At 45.1% G+C, this 15,579-nt stretch overlaps 1 protein-coding gene across 1 annotated transcript in view; it reads left to right on the forward strand.

Moving 5' to 3' along the window:
* The window catches only part of LOC107109578 (delta-type opioid receptor-like), a 51,421-nt gene extending 38,197 nt beyond the window's left edge, over positions 1–13,224 (forward strand). Inside the window, exon 2 of the mRNA XM_015410242.1 lies at positions 12,825–13,224. Within this exon, the coding sequence (XP_015265728.1) occupies positions 12,825–13,224 (400 nt within the window). The remainder of the gene's footprint in view (positions 1–12,824) is intronic.
* The last annotated feature ends 2,355 nt before the right edge of the window (positions 13,225–15,579 follow it).

The following is a 15,579-nucleotide window of genomic DNA, read 5'->3' on the forward strand; positions in this document are numbered from 1 at the left end:
TAGGTCTGGCCCTTCGTCCCTGGGTCTCCCTGGATTTGCCTGGTGGTGGGTCACCCCTGGACTTGCCAGCTCCCTCTTCTCCCAGGGTGGGCCTTAGTGGAATGGCAGGTTCTTTGGCCAATGGGCTGACTGGAAAGTTTTCCCATCCTTGGGCACTACCTCCCCTTCTTTTTTAAAGGACTGCTCTCTGTGCCCCCCCCCCCGTCCCTACGTAAGCTTTCTCACCTGTGCTCTCCCCACTCTCCAAAAGAGACCATCTAAGGCCCAGTGGTCTGTGAGGCACAGGCAGGACACTGGACTGCTTCCAGATGCACCTCCCCCATTCCTGGTGCCTCCAGTGGCTGTAGCCAGATGCCTGGGGCCTGTTGCTGCTTGGCCGCCTTCCCCCCAATCCACTGGCCAGGTGGTGAATTGGTCCACCATGACATCATCCTTGCTGTGACCTCTCCCACCAGAAACCTCTCCACTTCCTGCAACCCCCCTCTGGCTTGCTGCTTTGCGCCACAACTCGTCTGCCAGGATGACATGCCAGCCGCTCCTGTGATGCTGGCATCCCTGGCTCCTGGGGCCCCTTTGTGCTGGCCCTCCTGGCAGGATCTGCCAGCTGCTCTGGTACCGGTAAGTGTGTGTGTGGGGGGGGTGCTGATGCCCCCAGACTAGGGTTGCCAATATTCCGGTGGTACCTGGAGATCTCCTGCTATCACAGTTGATCTCTAGATGACGAAGATCAGTTCCCCTGGGGGGAATGGCTCCTTTGAAGGATAGATTGTGGCATTATACCCTGCTGAGGTCCCTCCGCTCCCCAAACCCTGCCCTCCCTAGGCTCCACCCCCCAAATATCTAGGTATTTCCCAACCAGGAGCTGGCAACCCTACCCCAGAGAAGTCCCACACAACTGCTACATGACTTTAAAAACTGCTGAGAAGATCCAGTTAATTCAGTGTGGGCATTGTTATGCAAAGCTTGTAACATCTTTTGAGAGATGGTAAAACTTCAAATGATTATTGTTAATCATGACAGTTCCAGGAGACCAGTTTCCCATGGTAACCAAAGAGATTTCAGAAAGCAAACCTGGCAGAAAATGAAACAATAGATAATAATAATTTAGTCTGGGGATCATTAGATTTACAAAGAGGAGACAAGGAAATCAGCCAGCCTTATAAAGGAGGCTGCATGATTGACTCTGGAGCTACAGAGAAAGAAAAAACTGATCACATTTAAAAGAGAAACTTCATGAAAAAAACATAGAAGAACCATTCCTTTTTAAAAAATAATAATGTTATTGGTTTTCAAGAAAAGAAAGGAAAGAAAAAGAAAATGAGAGTATTACATTGTAACAGTATCTATTCAGTTTGCTCATTCATAACATAAAAAAAGAATTACTTAAAGCTTTACCAAGTTAGCAAGTATCTTTCTAACAACATTGTATATTTTAATATTTACTAATTTTCTTTACTGCCATATATCTATTTATTTTTCTACTATGTATGCATTTTAAGTAAATTTAACTAATATAGTCCTCTAATAACATAGTCTTCTACTGATCTATCAGCTATGAGAAGTCAATCATTCTTACAATCATATTTAAAAAATAATGGAATTATATGGATCACAATAAAAAACCAGAACATTAACATTTCATTGCTAGGTTATTAATAGAATCTTGCTAACTACTATAGGTTCAATTTCAACTAGGCTCTTTAATGGGAACAGCATGTAGATAGTAATATAACAGATGAGAAGATTAAAAGTTTCTGTTTGTACCTCATAACAGAGTCATTACGAATATGTAAATGCAGATCCAAAATATCTTTCTTATTCAGTTACAGCTGTAGATTACATATTTCTTGATGTGATCAAGTTATCTATCTATAGCTTCTTTACTATTTTATAATTAAATGTTTCATTTATGTAAATGTCTTTCTGTTATGTTATTTTTATTATCAGCTACAACTCAAATTAAACCATTAGACATGGATCAACAGTTCTTGTGCCACTCTAATTATAATATTTATATTTTCTCTCTTTTTAATTTTATTTTTCATAATGATCATAAGCCTATGTCTTTTCTCTTTGTATGTATTGAAGGTGATCTTTATTTCTTCCTTTATATGTTCCATACTTCCACTGGATAAAGTTTCCTGTCTTATATTGTTATCCATGTTCTTTTGATTTGCAAAAAGAAGTGTGGCTGTTTGCCCCGGGGCAAACTAACATGCAGTAAAGCGATCAGACCTACTGTGGAGGTTCTGTGGAGGTACTGTGGAGGTTCCATGGCAAGGGAGAGGTGCCGATCACAACACACGCCTGCGCGCAATGAAGAAGCGCGCGGCGCGGCGAACTGGTTTTCTTTTTTTGTGTACACTACGAATGCGCATGCTCCGTTGGGTGCGTGTGCGCATCCACGGAGACGTGGGAAAAAAAAACCCCTTTTCCGCAAGGGGACATGGGCGGGCGCCGGATACCACCGGAAACGCGATCAGACGCCCGCCCTTGCCCCGCAGTTTCTGGAAACTAGTACCTCCAAGGTACTAGTTTTTTGCTGCGCTTTTTCGGCAGGAAGCCTCAGTTGTGCCACGGAAGCACTACGCTTCCCAGATGTGCTGGTGAGATCGCGACCGGAAACTCCGCTTGTCTTCCGTATCTCTTGCGTGGCTAATGTTGCGTGTGACCGCAGCCATGGAATAGTTCATCTTGGTTGAAATCCTGCTCCTTAGCTGGGCATATTACAGTCAATTGCCTTCTCATTTGGAATTTCCTGTTGTGCGATCAGTTCCTCATTATAAAGTCTATGAAAAATATTCTGGATCTTTTGTTGAATTGTGGTCTCAAGCATCTCTAAAAATTGTTGCAGGTTAAATTGCATGTTTTTATATCATCTGCATCTTCTAACGCCTCTGCTTCTTTGTAATTATTTTGTAACTCCATTGTAATCTTGACTTGCAGTTCCAGTCTGTTGCTCAAGGTCAGTTCTCTCTTTTTTACTTTCCCAGAGAGTCACACAGAGCTGGTCACTAATTCAATACACCAGACTCAGTAGCTATATTAAAATCCAAGAATTTAACACATAGACCAAACAATATGGAGTCTCTAATATTTCTCAGATGCAGTCACTCTTAGGTAAATTTTCAGTGTTAAAACACAGTCTTAAGAGCAGTCATATCTTCAAAAGTAGCCAGAATCCATCTTAACCAAGAAGTTATGTTAAAGATACACAGTCCCTTTTATTTTTAAATCCCATGAAGTAAGAGGAAAAAACCAATGCATTGTAGATTCAAAAGTATAAATTCCAGATAGTGATCACAGTTAAGTCTATTGAAATGTCCAAATAGCAGTAGTTAAGTCTTTTTTGCCCCGCTGAATATTTCAAGGATTTTAACTTTCCAGTATCTTGGCAGCCGCTCACGAGGGGGAAGGAGGAGGGGGGAACTCCACGTCTCCTTCCCTTTCTTTGGGGAAAATTTAAAGAGGCGAGATCAAAATATATTTGGAGATAAATTGTTGCAGTTACAGGTACTCACATCAGTTCTTATCTTCACCGATGTTAAGGTGAGGTTCAAGCTCTCGTAGACAGGTGTTCACAGCTTATCACAGTCATGGCTCCATGACTGTGCCACTCTGCATGGTGCTTTTGGACAACCTCGGTCTTTCAGCTGCTTGCTGCCACTTGCAGGGAGATCAGGGTAAGTCCTCTGCAACTGAATCTCTTTGGGAGAGTCGGTGGGGTCTCAGGTAACCAGAGCACCCACCTAAAGGCGCGGAATGTCGGCGATTCTCAGGAGCTCGTCCGAGTCTCAACCACCTCACTGCACCGTAGCCCGGAAGTCATAGAAGAACCATTCCTAAAGAAATATCCCTTTTAAAATTTTCTTACTGCCCCCCCCCCATAACAGGATCAGGAAAAAGAGGTGCTGGAACTCTCAAGGGGGAAATGAATTTTTCAATCTGTATACTAAAAACTCATGAACTTTTAAACATTTTAATATAATTTTGTCAAAGAGGTTCTGGAACTCCGTTCTGGTGCATTCCCCCCAACAAAAAAGCCCTGAACATGATTAACTTTCTTGGGGGAAGGGAAGGGACTGTGGCTCAATGGTAAAACATCTGTTTTGCATGCAGAAGGTCTCTGGTTCAGCCCTCCAGTTAAAAGGACCAGGTGGTGAAAGATCTCAGTCTGACACCACCGAGAGCCCCAAAACTGACCTTATTAGACTCAGCATCATGCAACTTCATGTGATGCTGTTTATATACTGGTTTCACAGATTGCTGAACTTGTTGATTTTTATTGTTCAGCTTCTGCCCAGATTCTTTAGCACACATTTATACAAATGCACATTTAGGAATATTAAGGCACTGTGTGATGAACATCATACCATCATATCATTTCACACAGCCGCAGCTGTTGAGGTGTATTTACTTATGGCCAATTATGTATTTCAAGACTTATCTTTCATGAGAAGACCAAATGCCAGTTTTTGAGTGCAACAGAGCAGAGATGTCAGTTACATATGAGCATGATCCTGTTTCCCCCCCCCCATCTGTGCATATTAGAGGGCATATTTTTGGTATCAGTAACTTTACATTTGGATGCATCGGAGCGTTCATCTAAGCATATGTCTCCTTCAAGGCTTTTAAAAGAGAGATTCTGGTCATTTTGTACAATTGAGATACATGTCTGACTGCTTTTGCTTCCAGGTCTCTGTATATTAGCCAGATCTGAACTGGAACTTCCTCTAATGGATATCATAAAAAAGATCAATTGTATTTTTTTAAAGCAGCTGAATTCTAGGTTTGTTACATTGCTTTCCAGCAGCTCTGGTGGTGATGCTGTTTAAAAATGATAAATGGAATTTAACGGGTCTTGAAAATTATTAATGGGAGTAAGGAACAGAGCCAGAAATAAAATGAATGCATGACTGATAATAACTGCTGCAGGATACAAATTTAATATCCTCCAAGTTTTCATGGTGACTGCAGTTTTTGTAACAAAAGTCTTGGGCTTCCAGAGTGCATCAATTACTTCAGAAAGCTCACAAACATACCTGAGGAGGGGCTGTGACTCAGTGGTTGTATTTAGAAGTCTTTATCCCTGGCATCTCCAGTCAAGGTAACAGCTAATGGAAATGACCTTTCTTTGCTTGAGAGTCGTCTGAGTTGACAGTGACAGTTCTGACAGGCCCTCCAGAGCCTAATGGGAGGCCACCATGTGAAACAGAATCCAGCAGAGCTCATGTTTTTAGAGGAACTGGTGGTGTAAGGCAGATGCACATGGCCTGTAGCTCAGAGTTCACAACTCAGTTCTGCGAGGTAGCAGGCCTTGTTCCAATGACAAAGTGTCTGGAACAAGGGAATAAACAGACAAGTTTAGCAGATGAGCAAGGAGAGGGTAAGGGGCATTTAGATAGAGACAGATAGAGACAGACAGACACACACACACACACAGAGTTTTAATATAAAATTCTGTTAAGATAGACTAAGTGAAAAGGGTTAAATTGTTAAAAAATAACTTTAAGTACCAACATTTTGTAACTTCTCAGTGTTGTAGCTGCTCAGACTACTCAGGTGTAGCTAATTTTAGTTCTAAACAGGCTCAGAGGTTCTTGGCTAGTTTTACTGCAGTACAGGAAGGGTTAAAAAGAGGGTCAAACGGAAAAACAAGGATTAAAACTGAGGTCACAGGGCTAGCTTATGCTAATAAACACGTGAGTTTAACAGACCTGCAAGTTCAGTAGCAGGGTGAGGAAGCCAGGGCACTAGTCTTTCCCTGTTTCTAAAAAGGGTAAGCACACTTTCCCCAAACAGATCTACATAACTAAGAAACTTATAAAGGGTGGGGGGAGCAATTATGAAGGCAGAATGCCTGCAGAGGATTGGGGGCTATCCAGTGTATTGCACTGAGTGCAACATGTATGACTTTCTACCAGCTGGACAGAAGTCATGGGTGCGTGCTTGGTGCAAGGAGCTCCTAGTTCTCAGGGAATGTGTTCACTCCCTTGAGGCCAAGATGGCTGATCTGGAGAAGCAGAGACAGTCAGGCACACAGATAAGACACTTTGGAACTTGTTAGATGTGTCCCACTCTGAGAATGGCAGTCTTGCCACTGTCAGGGGGCATGAAAGTCAAGGAGAAACAGGGCACCATGCTGAAAAAAGGACCCTCAGAATGGGCCCCCTTCTACATATGTTTGTAGCAGTGGGGAACCCTCCTCAGCTGCTTCAGCTGTGGTGGGTCTCCCTGGCCGCGTGGGCTCCAGATCTCAGCCAAGGAGCATTGGGAGCAGGAAGGGTTCCATGTTCACATTCCATGCGGAAGATCACCTACCTTCATTCTGTTTGTTTGTCCATTCCAGTTCCACCCCTCGCTCTTCATGCCTTCCATTTAAATCCTCCTTGTTCAGTTCCATAAATGAAGCTGTTTTCCCCCAAAAAAGTGAATCAAAGAAAGAAAAAAGAAAGACTTAAGCCCAACCACACTGCTGATTGCCCTGCACTGATTCCAACAGCAGAGGTGAGCTCAGAGCCTTGGCTGTTTTACAGACTGCAGAGAACCTTTTGACTTTTGTCCTGGTGCTTGCCAACATGAAAGTCTTTGGGGAATCTCTTGAGGGGAAAAGCCCAGCTCAAAACAGGTTCCACACCCATGCAATACTTTCCCTTCAGTTGCAAGCACAACAAAGTACTCCTGTCACATCCCCTGGGGGAAATGAATAACCCGGGGGGAAATGAAGAACAAAAACTGGAGGCAATGCAGAAATAAAAATACATGGTGACTTGAAAGAGGGAGGCAATGCAGAATGCAAAGAGTGCTGTGAGGCATAACGGCTGTGAGCATTTGGTAAAACCCAGTGTCTTCCCTTTCAAAGGAAGAAAGTGCTGTGGAGCACTACCGGAACCATCTTCATGGCAGGCAATCACACTGTTGAATCCAGACTAAACTGGCAATTTCCACAAATTCCTCTTTCCCACTGTAGATCGTGTTATTCCTCAGGGTCCCCTATCCCCCAGGAGCAGCATTTCATGGACAATGCATTGTAGTGTGAGGGGGCAGGCTGGAAAGTTCCATTGTGCCATAAGAAAATTTAGTCTGGATCCAGCCCAAAGCATCATTGGTGTTTCGTCCTTGGACCTCTGAATTCAGAACAGTCCAATGGAATGGCTTTTACCTTCTACAATCCTGCCTAAAGTATATGCAATTTGATTCACAGGGGTCGTAAGTATACATAAATTAGTGGGATTGCAGCCCACAAAATAAATTCCTTTATATAACTACTCTAATGTAAAAACAGAACTTATGTTTGAACTGTCATTTCATCCTGCTTATTCCCTGTAAAGTAAGCAGTTGAAAGACAGCCACTTTGCAGAGCCATAGAAAGATTGGCCACTGACACAAACTGGGGGCGGGAAGGGAAGCATCGTCGAGACGCTAATTGCTTTCTCAACAGGAACAACAAAGTTGTTGTTGTTGTTCAGTCGCACAGTCGAGTCCGACTCTTCGCGACCCCATGGACGAGCTCTCTCCAGGCCTTCCGGTCTTCTGCCGTCCTCTGAAGTTGGCTCAACTTCATGTTCGTTGCATCGATGACACTGTCTAACCATCTCATCCTTTGCCGTCCCCGTCTTCTTTGACCTTCAATCTTTCCCAGCATCAGGGTCTTCTCCAGTGAGTGCTCCCTTCTCATTTGGTGGCCAAAGTATTTGAGCTTCAGTTTCATTATCTGGCCTTCCAGGGAACAGTCAGGGTTGATTTCTTTGAGGATTGACTGATTTGTTCTTCTTGCAGTCCAAGGGACTCTCAAGAGTCTCCTCCAGCACCATAGTTCAAAAGAATCTATTCTTCGGCGCTCGGCCTTCCTTATAGTCCAGCTCTCGCAGCCATACATGACTACTGGGAATACCATTGCTTTGACCATGCGGACTTTTGTTGGCAGGGTGATGTCTCTACTTTTTATCATGCTGTTTAGGTTCGCCATCACTTTCCTCCCAAGGAGCAGACGTCTTTTAATTTCATGCTGAGGTTGTTGATCTTTTCCCCAGCAATCTTAATTCCCGCTTGTGATTCATCCAGGCCAGCATTTCGCATGATGTACTCTGCATATATATTAAATAAGCAAGGTGACAGTATACATCCTTGTCGTACTCCTTTTCCTATGCTGAACCAATCAGTTGTTCCGTATCCGGTTCTAACTGTCGCTTCTTGGCCCTTATACAGGTTTCTCAAGAGACATGTGAGGTGGTCTGGTACTCCCATCTCTTTAAGGACCTGCCATAGTTTGTTGTGATCCACACAGTCAAAGGCTTTAGCATAGTCAATGAAGCAGAAGTAGATATTTTTCTGGTACTCTCTTGCTTTCTCCATAATCCAGCGAATGTTGGCAATATGATCTCTCGTTCCTCTACCTCTTCGAAACCCAGCTTGTACTTCTGGTAGTTCTCTATCCACGTACTGTTGAAGCCTAGCTTGTAGGATCTTGAGCATGACCTTGCTAGCGTGTGATATGAGTGCAATTGTGCGATAGTTTGAACATTCCTTGGCATTGCCCTTCTTTGGGATTGGAATGTATACTGATCTTTTCCAATCCTGTGGCCACTGTTGCGTTTTCCAAATTTGCTGGCAAATGGAGTGCAGAACTTTAACAGCATCATCTTCTAAGACTTTGAATAGCTCAGCTGGAATACCATCACCTCCACTAGCTTTGTTGTTAGTAATGCTTTCTAAGGCCCATTTAACTTCACATTCCAGGATGTCTGGCTCAAGGTCAGTGATTATACCGTCGTGTTTGTCAAGGACATTGAGGTCTTTCTTGTATAGTTCTTCTGTGTATTCTTGCCATCTTTTCCTAATCTCTTCTGCTTCTGTTAGGTCCCTACCGTTTTTGTCCTTTATCATGGCCAGCTTTGCATGGAACGCTCCCTTGATTTCTCCAATTTTCTTGAAGAGATCTCTAGTCCTTCCCATTCTATTGTTTTCTTCTATTACTTTGCACTGTTCATTCAGGAAGGCCTCCTTATCTCTCCTTGCTGTTCTCTGGAAATCTGCGTTCAGTTGGGTAAATCTTTCCTTTTCGCCTTTGCCTTTCGCTTTCCTTCTTTCCTCTGCTATTTGTAAAGCCTCATCAGAAAGCCATTTTGCTTTCTTGCATTTCTTTTTCTTTGGTATGGTGGTGATTGCTGCCTCCTGTACGATGTCACGAACCTCTGTCCATAGTTCTTCAGGCACTCTATCTATCAAATCCAGACCCTTGAATCTATTCTTCACCTCTACTGTATATTCATCAGGGATGCGATCTAGGTCAAACCTGAATGGCCTCGTGGTTTTCCCAATTTTCTTCAGTTTAAGTCTGAATTTTGCAATGAGTAGCTCATGATCTGAACCACAGTCAGCTCCAGGTCTTGTTTTTACTGACTGGATAGAGCTTCTCCATCTTTGACTGCAAATTATATAGTCAATCTGATTTCGGTGTTGCCCATCTGGTGATGTCCATGTGTAGAGTCGCCTCTTAGGTTGTTGGAAAAGGGTGTTCGCTATGACCAGTGTGTTCTCTTGACAAAACTCTGTTAACCTTTGCCCTGCTTCATTTTGCTTTCCAAGGCCAAACTTGTCTGTTATTCCAGTTACCTTTTGACTTCCTACTTTAGCATTCCAGTCCCCTATGATGATGAGGACATCATTTTTTGGTGTTAGTTCTAGGAGGTGTTGTAGGTCTTCATAGAACCGGTCCACTTCAGCCTCTTCTGCATCAGTGGTTGGGGCATAGACTTGGATTACTGTGATGTTGAATGGTTTGCCTTGGAATCGGACAGAAATCATTCTGTCATTTTTGAGATTGTATCCCAGTACTGCCTTTTGCACTCTCTTGTTGACTATAAAGGCCACACCATTTTTTCTACGAGATTCCTGGCCACAGTAGTAGATATAATGGTCTTCTGAGTTAAATTCGCCCATTCCTGTCCCCTTTAGTTCACTGATTCCTAGGATATCGATGTTCAGTCTTGCCATCTCATTTTTGACCACGTCAAGCTTACCTTGATTCATAGATCTTACATTCCAGGTTCCTATGCAGTATTGTTCTTTGCAGCATCGGACTTTCCTTTCACCATCAGACACATCCACAACTGAGCGTCCTTTCGGCTTTGGCCCAGCCGCTTCACTCTTTCTGGGGTTACTTGTACTTGTCCTCTGCTCTTCCTCAGTAGCATATTGGACACCTTCCGACCTGAGGGGCTCATCTTCCGGCGTCATATCTTTTAGCCTTTTGATACTGTCCATGGGGTTTTCTTGGCAAACATACTGGAGTGGGTTGCCATTTCCTTCTCCAGGTGGATCACGCTTGGTCTGAGTTCTCTGCTGTGGCCTGTCCGTCTTGGGTGGCCCTTCACGGCATAGCCCACAGCTTCATTGAACTGCGCAAGCCCCCTCGCCACGACAAGGCAGTGATCCATGAGGGGGAACAACAAAGTAGTCCTTCACTATTTGAATAATTAAAGGAATCAAATCCATATTTAATGTATAATTTCTTTTCCACTAAGAATAAATTAAGAAAACCAAGACTAGTAGGGAAAAAAATGAAATTACATGCTAACTTTCTGGCCTGATACCTCTCCACCAGGAGAAATTACAGTGAGTAAAGCAAATGAGATAGAGAGAGGAACTGGTGGCATCAGTGGTTATAAAATCATGTGGAGATGGAGGGGGTGAGGTTTGTTGGAGAGCTAAATGGGCTATAGCGGTCTATGTGCCAATGCAAGAAGCCTGAGCCACACAGCCAGGAGAAATGGAGTCAGGATTGCCTGGAAAGGTGCTTCCCATCTACCTCTGTCCTAGCAGTGCAGCCAGGAGAAAGGGGGGTGGTATCACCAGGGAAGATGTTTCCCAGCTGAGCCTCTGCAGAGAAGGCTGTCCCCACCAGCAGGGAGATCCACTTTCTCCTGGGAGATCCCATGCACACTTTCTCTGCTCACTGTGGCTAGGAGAAGAGTGGAAGGGAGAACCCCCACTTCCTCTCGGGAGATTCCATCCTTTCTCCTGCCCATGTGGCCAGGAGACAGGGAGATGCAATGCTTCTTCCCCAGCGATCCCGCCTCTTTTTCTGCTGGCTGCACAGTAAGGAGAGGGGGAGATGGGATGCCTCTTCCCCAGCCCAGCTGTCTTGGGCTCACTCATTTAAAGGGCAAGCTGGCAGCTGTCTCTGGCTCCCTGGCATAGCTCCTATAAACAGGCTGCACCAGCAAGCCTGAGACATCTGGATCAGTGTGGAGATGGCTCTCTGTGCTAGCTCAGCTGCCTGTGGCTCCATGGTGCCCACAGCTCTGTTGGTGGGGAAAGATCTCACTCTCCCAGCTGCAGGCTCCCTCATTCAAGCCGAGTTTAAAGGGGCTGCAGGAGAGAGCCCAAGAGTGCTGAGCTGGCGGGGAGAGCTGTCTGTACCAGGGAGCCCACAGCTGGGCTGGTGGGGAGAGCTCTCCCTACCAGCTCTGCTGTCTTGGGGTCCCTCCTGCTGTCCCTTAAAACCAGTCTGTACAAGGGAGCCCACAAATCAAATAAATCAAATCAACTGAGAACTCTCCCTGCCTATCAGCTGTTGGTTTAAATAGCTCCAAGCCATTTAAACCCTGCTTTCTGCTCCCCATGAAAAGCCATAAGCAGCTTAAAGCAGAGTTTAAATGGCTCCAAGTCATGTAAACCAAACAGCTGAGCACCGGGGATCTTCCAGCCCCTCAGCTGTTTCTCATGAAAAGCAGAAAGCTGCTCTTCACAAAGTGTCACAAACAACCTGCTCTTCACAAAGTGTCACAAACAACCATGAACTGCCCTTCAAATTTTGGAGAAGTTCGTTGTGGTTCGTCAGTTCACAAACCTCAGTTTGCAAACTCCAAACTGGTGAAGTTCGTGATGAGCTTTGGTTCATCAGCTGGTTTGTTCCCATCCCTAGTGATGGCTAAAGGCATAGATGGCTTTAAAAGCTAATTAGACAGATCCATGGAGGATAGGTGTATCAGTGGCTATTAGCCATGTTGACTAAAGGGAACCTCCACATTCAGAGACAGTAAGCTTCTGAACACCAGTGCTTGGAGGCAACTTCAGAAGATGGCCTTAGCTTCTTTGTGCTGTTGTTGGCCCTCTAGAGGAACTGGCTGGACACTGTGAGAGACAGGATGCTGGACTAGATGGACCACTGGTCTGGTCCACCATGGCTCTTATATTCTTATTGTTTGAACTTATTTCTGAACTGACCAAATCAGATCTCTCAGTAAGGGGAAGTGGTTTTCTTACCCTAATTCCCAGAGCAGTGGGATTTCACCAGCAGCTTCAGATGGCAGAATTTATCATTGCCTTTGATATAGAGAGCCCTGTAATGGTAACTGGTTTGGTTCAGGGCTTGTGGAGACAAGAGAATCCCATGATGAAGTTGCAGCATTGCTACAGTTTGCAGGGTCAGCACCTCCCATCACCTGGAAGTAGCGACAATTCTGCTTCCATAAGATGGAGCCACGCCTGCTGATGATTAAAGTTTGAGTGGAGCTGCATTGATGGAAGGTCAGGCTGGATTTTGCCTTGCAGAGACCTGTCTCCTCTCCCTATGACAGCTGTGAATACTACTAAAATAGATATGTTGTACAGGCAATGTCAGGCTGGAGAATGAATGACAGATATTACATAACAGATTTTTTTGTAAAGAGCAAAGCAAAGCTACCATGATAAAACTGGAAATGCTGATAGATTTGGAAGGCTCTTCTTCAGTCCCAAGAACATGTCTCCTCCTCCTTTGACTACCTAACCAACATCAGCCGCAACAAATGTCCTTCCCTTTTATCTCATTTCTGCAGGTACACCAAGATGAAAACAGCCACTAACATCTACATCTTCAACCTGGCCCTGGCTGATGCCTTGGCCACCAGCACACTGCCTTTTCAAAGTGCAAAATACCTCATGTCCACCTGGCCATTTGGGGAGCTGCTCTGCAAGGTGGTCCTCTCAATCGATTACTATAACATGTTCACCAGTATCTTTACCCTCACCATGATGAGTGTGGACCGGTACATAGCTGTCTGCCATCCAGTTAAAGCCTTGGATTTCCGGACCCCAGCTAAAGCCAAGCTTATCAACGTTTGCATCTGGGTGCTCTCTTCAGTTATTGGGGTACCCATCATGATTATGGCTGTCACCAAATCAAAAGGCAAGTGGCTGTACCCACATTCTATGCTGTCCTCCTCTGTGGCATCTTGATAGTACAAAGTAGCCACTATCCCCTTGGGGCAAGTGGATTTCCACCACCACCACGCCATTCATTTATCTTTTCTTTCCTTCTGAATTCTAAAAATAAAAGTTTCTAAAAGGTAAAAGGTAAAGGTTCCCTTGCTCGAAAGCCAGTCGAATCCGACTCGAGGGTTGCAGTGCTCATCTCCGTTTCCAAGCCAAAGAGTCAGCGCTGTCCGAAGACGTTTCTGTGGTCATGTGGCCGGCATGACTAAACACCGAGGCGCACGGAATGCTGTTACCTTCCCACCGAAGTGGTACCTATTTATCTATTTGTAGTGTCTTGGTTTTGAACTGCTAGGTTGGCAGGAGCTGGAACTAGAGACGGGAGCTCACTCCATCACGCGGCACACTTGGGTCTCAAACTGCTGAACTACCGACCTTCCACAGCCTGCAGTTCAGCGTCTTAACCACTTGAGCCACCGCAGTTTCTAAACTTAATCCCAAAACTAGAGCACATGCCATTGGCTGCAACTTTCCATTATTTCAGTTCACTTACATTTTTCCTTCCTCTACATTGCCATTGTGCATATGTGCATTTGGATACAATGCTGCAAAAATGATGTGATATAATGGCATCATCTTTTGCATGATGTTTTACTAGCTCTTGCACAATAGTAACATGCCGCACAAGAAGAATCTTGGACCCAACATAAATGTATTCACAAGAAGTTTGCTCCTCCGCCATTAATGTGAGAAACCAAAAGTTGTTCCCAATTGCACATTAGCAACACACTGCCTATAATGTAGTAATTTAAAAACAAAATGGAACCGGAAAAGTCCTAATTCATCAGTTCCATTGTGGGGTTTTTTTTGCAACAGATGCTTACCCTTTGTAAGTAAAATGAAATTCTCAACACATCAAATAGAAAGTCAGTATGGTGTAGTGCTGAATAATATGCTCAATACTAGGATCTGGCGGCCTGTATTCAAGTTATCGCACTTCCATGAAACTTTTTTGAGACCTTGCCCATAAAGAAACTGAATAGTATTGTCCTATAAAGAAATGGAATGAGACTTCCTATAGTTGTTCTTTGTTCCTGAGGAAGGACCAGAAGTCTGAAACACTGAATACTACCTAGGAAAAGTGTTGGATATCTACTCTGGACTTTGTATTTTCCTATGATGGATTATATGTATAGATTCATTCTTGATTACATGAGCATTTCACTTTGTTGAAGTCTCCTTTTGGATATATATTTTTGCGGGTAACTCAGCTCACGGTTGTTTTATGTTGTTATTTGCTAAATAACAAAACTGAACAAGTAACAACATTTAAAAATCAGTTCTAATCTATCTCTTATAAGATAACACCATATTTAAATGTCTTGACATATTTTTTTCACACAGAAGGAGGGAAGCACTACCCCACACCTATGAGGACTTTTGGGGGTAAAATTAATCAAATTATACTGTATGGTGCCAGAGGATGGGTAGAAGCTATATCTGAGACTATTGGTTCCTTCTTATTAAAATTCCTGAGAAAAATAACCAGGTTACCAAAGTGTGTGTTCAGCAGAGCCGGAGCTTCCATAAGGCAGGGTTAGGCAGTGGACTAGGGTGCCAAATGAGAAGGGCACCCCGCCTGCTGCCCTGCCCCCTCCCCATGCCCTGTGCCAAAAGCCCTGCTCCGTTGCAAGGGGCCATCTTGGCCCCTGGGCTTGGCCTGCCGGTGAGGCAGGAATTGACGGTACTCCCCCTGCTGCGCTCCTGGAGAGGATGCCGCCACTGCCACCACCACGATGGAGCCCTTCTTCACCGAGGCGAGCAGGAGCCGATAAGCAGAGCCCAAGCCGGCTTCCTCGGGAGCCAGTCCCCAGTAGTGGGCAAGGCACCTGGTGTGGCCTGGGGTGTGCGGCGCATGGGAGCTAGCTCCTCCTGAGGAAATGCACCTCAGAGCTGGGGCAGGGGGCCCGGGGGAGGAAGGAGAGATGGAGAGAGGAAGGCTTTTCCATCTGGAGGCGCCCAAAGCCATGGGGTTGGCTGTCTGCACATGCCTCAGACACGCGTGTGTGTCTGAATCCCCCACAGCCTTGATTCCTTCACCGCCTCCTCTGAAGCTGGGGGGCGACCCAAGGCCACACCTGCCGGCCAGCCCACTCACTCTCCCTCAGGCTCTGCTTGAAGTCGGGGGCACCACGGCGGCGCCAGTCAAAGTGGGCACAGTAGGCCAGCAGAGTCAGACTACAGGTGCCCACACCAGCAGCAGGCCTGGCCATGGCCACTGGCTCATGAGGGAGAGGGGAGGAGGATGGGCTCCTTCTCCCCCTCAGGGCACAGAGAGGGACGGAGGGTGGGCACTCCAGCCAGCTTCCAGTGCCTATC

Source organism: Gekko japonicus, unplaced genomic scaffold (assembly GCF_001447785.1).
Source record: "Gekko japonicus isolate JY-2015 unplaced genomic scaffold, Gekko_japonicus_V1.1 scaffold1200, whole genome shotgun sequence".
NCBI lineage: Eukaryota > Metazoa > Chordata > Lepidosauria > Squamata > Gekkonidae > Gekko > Gekko japonicus.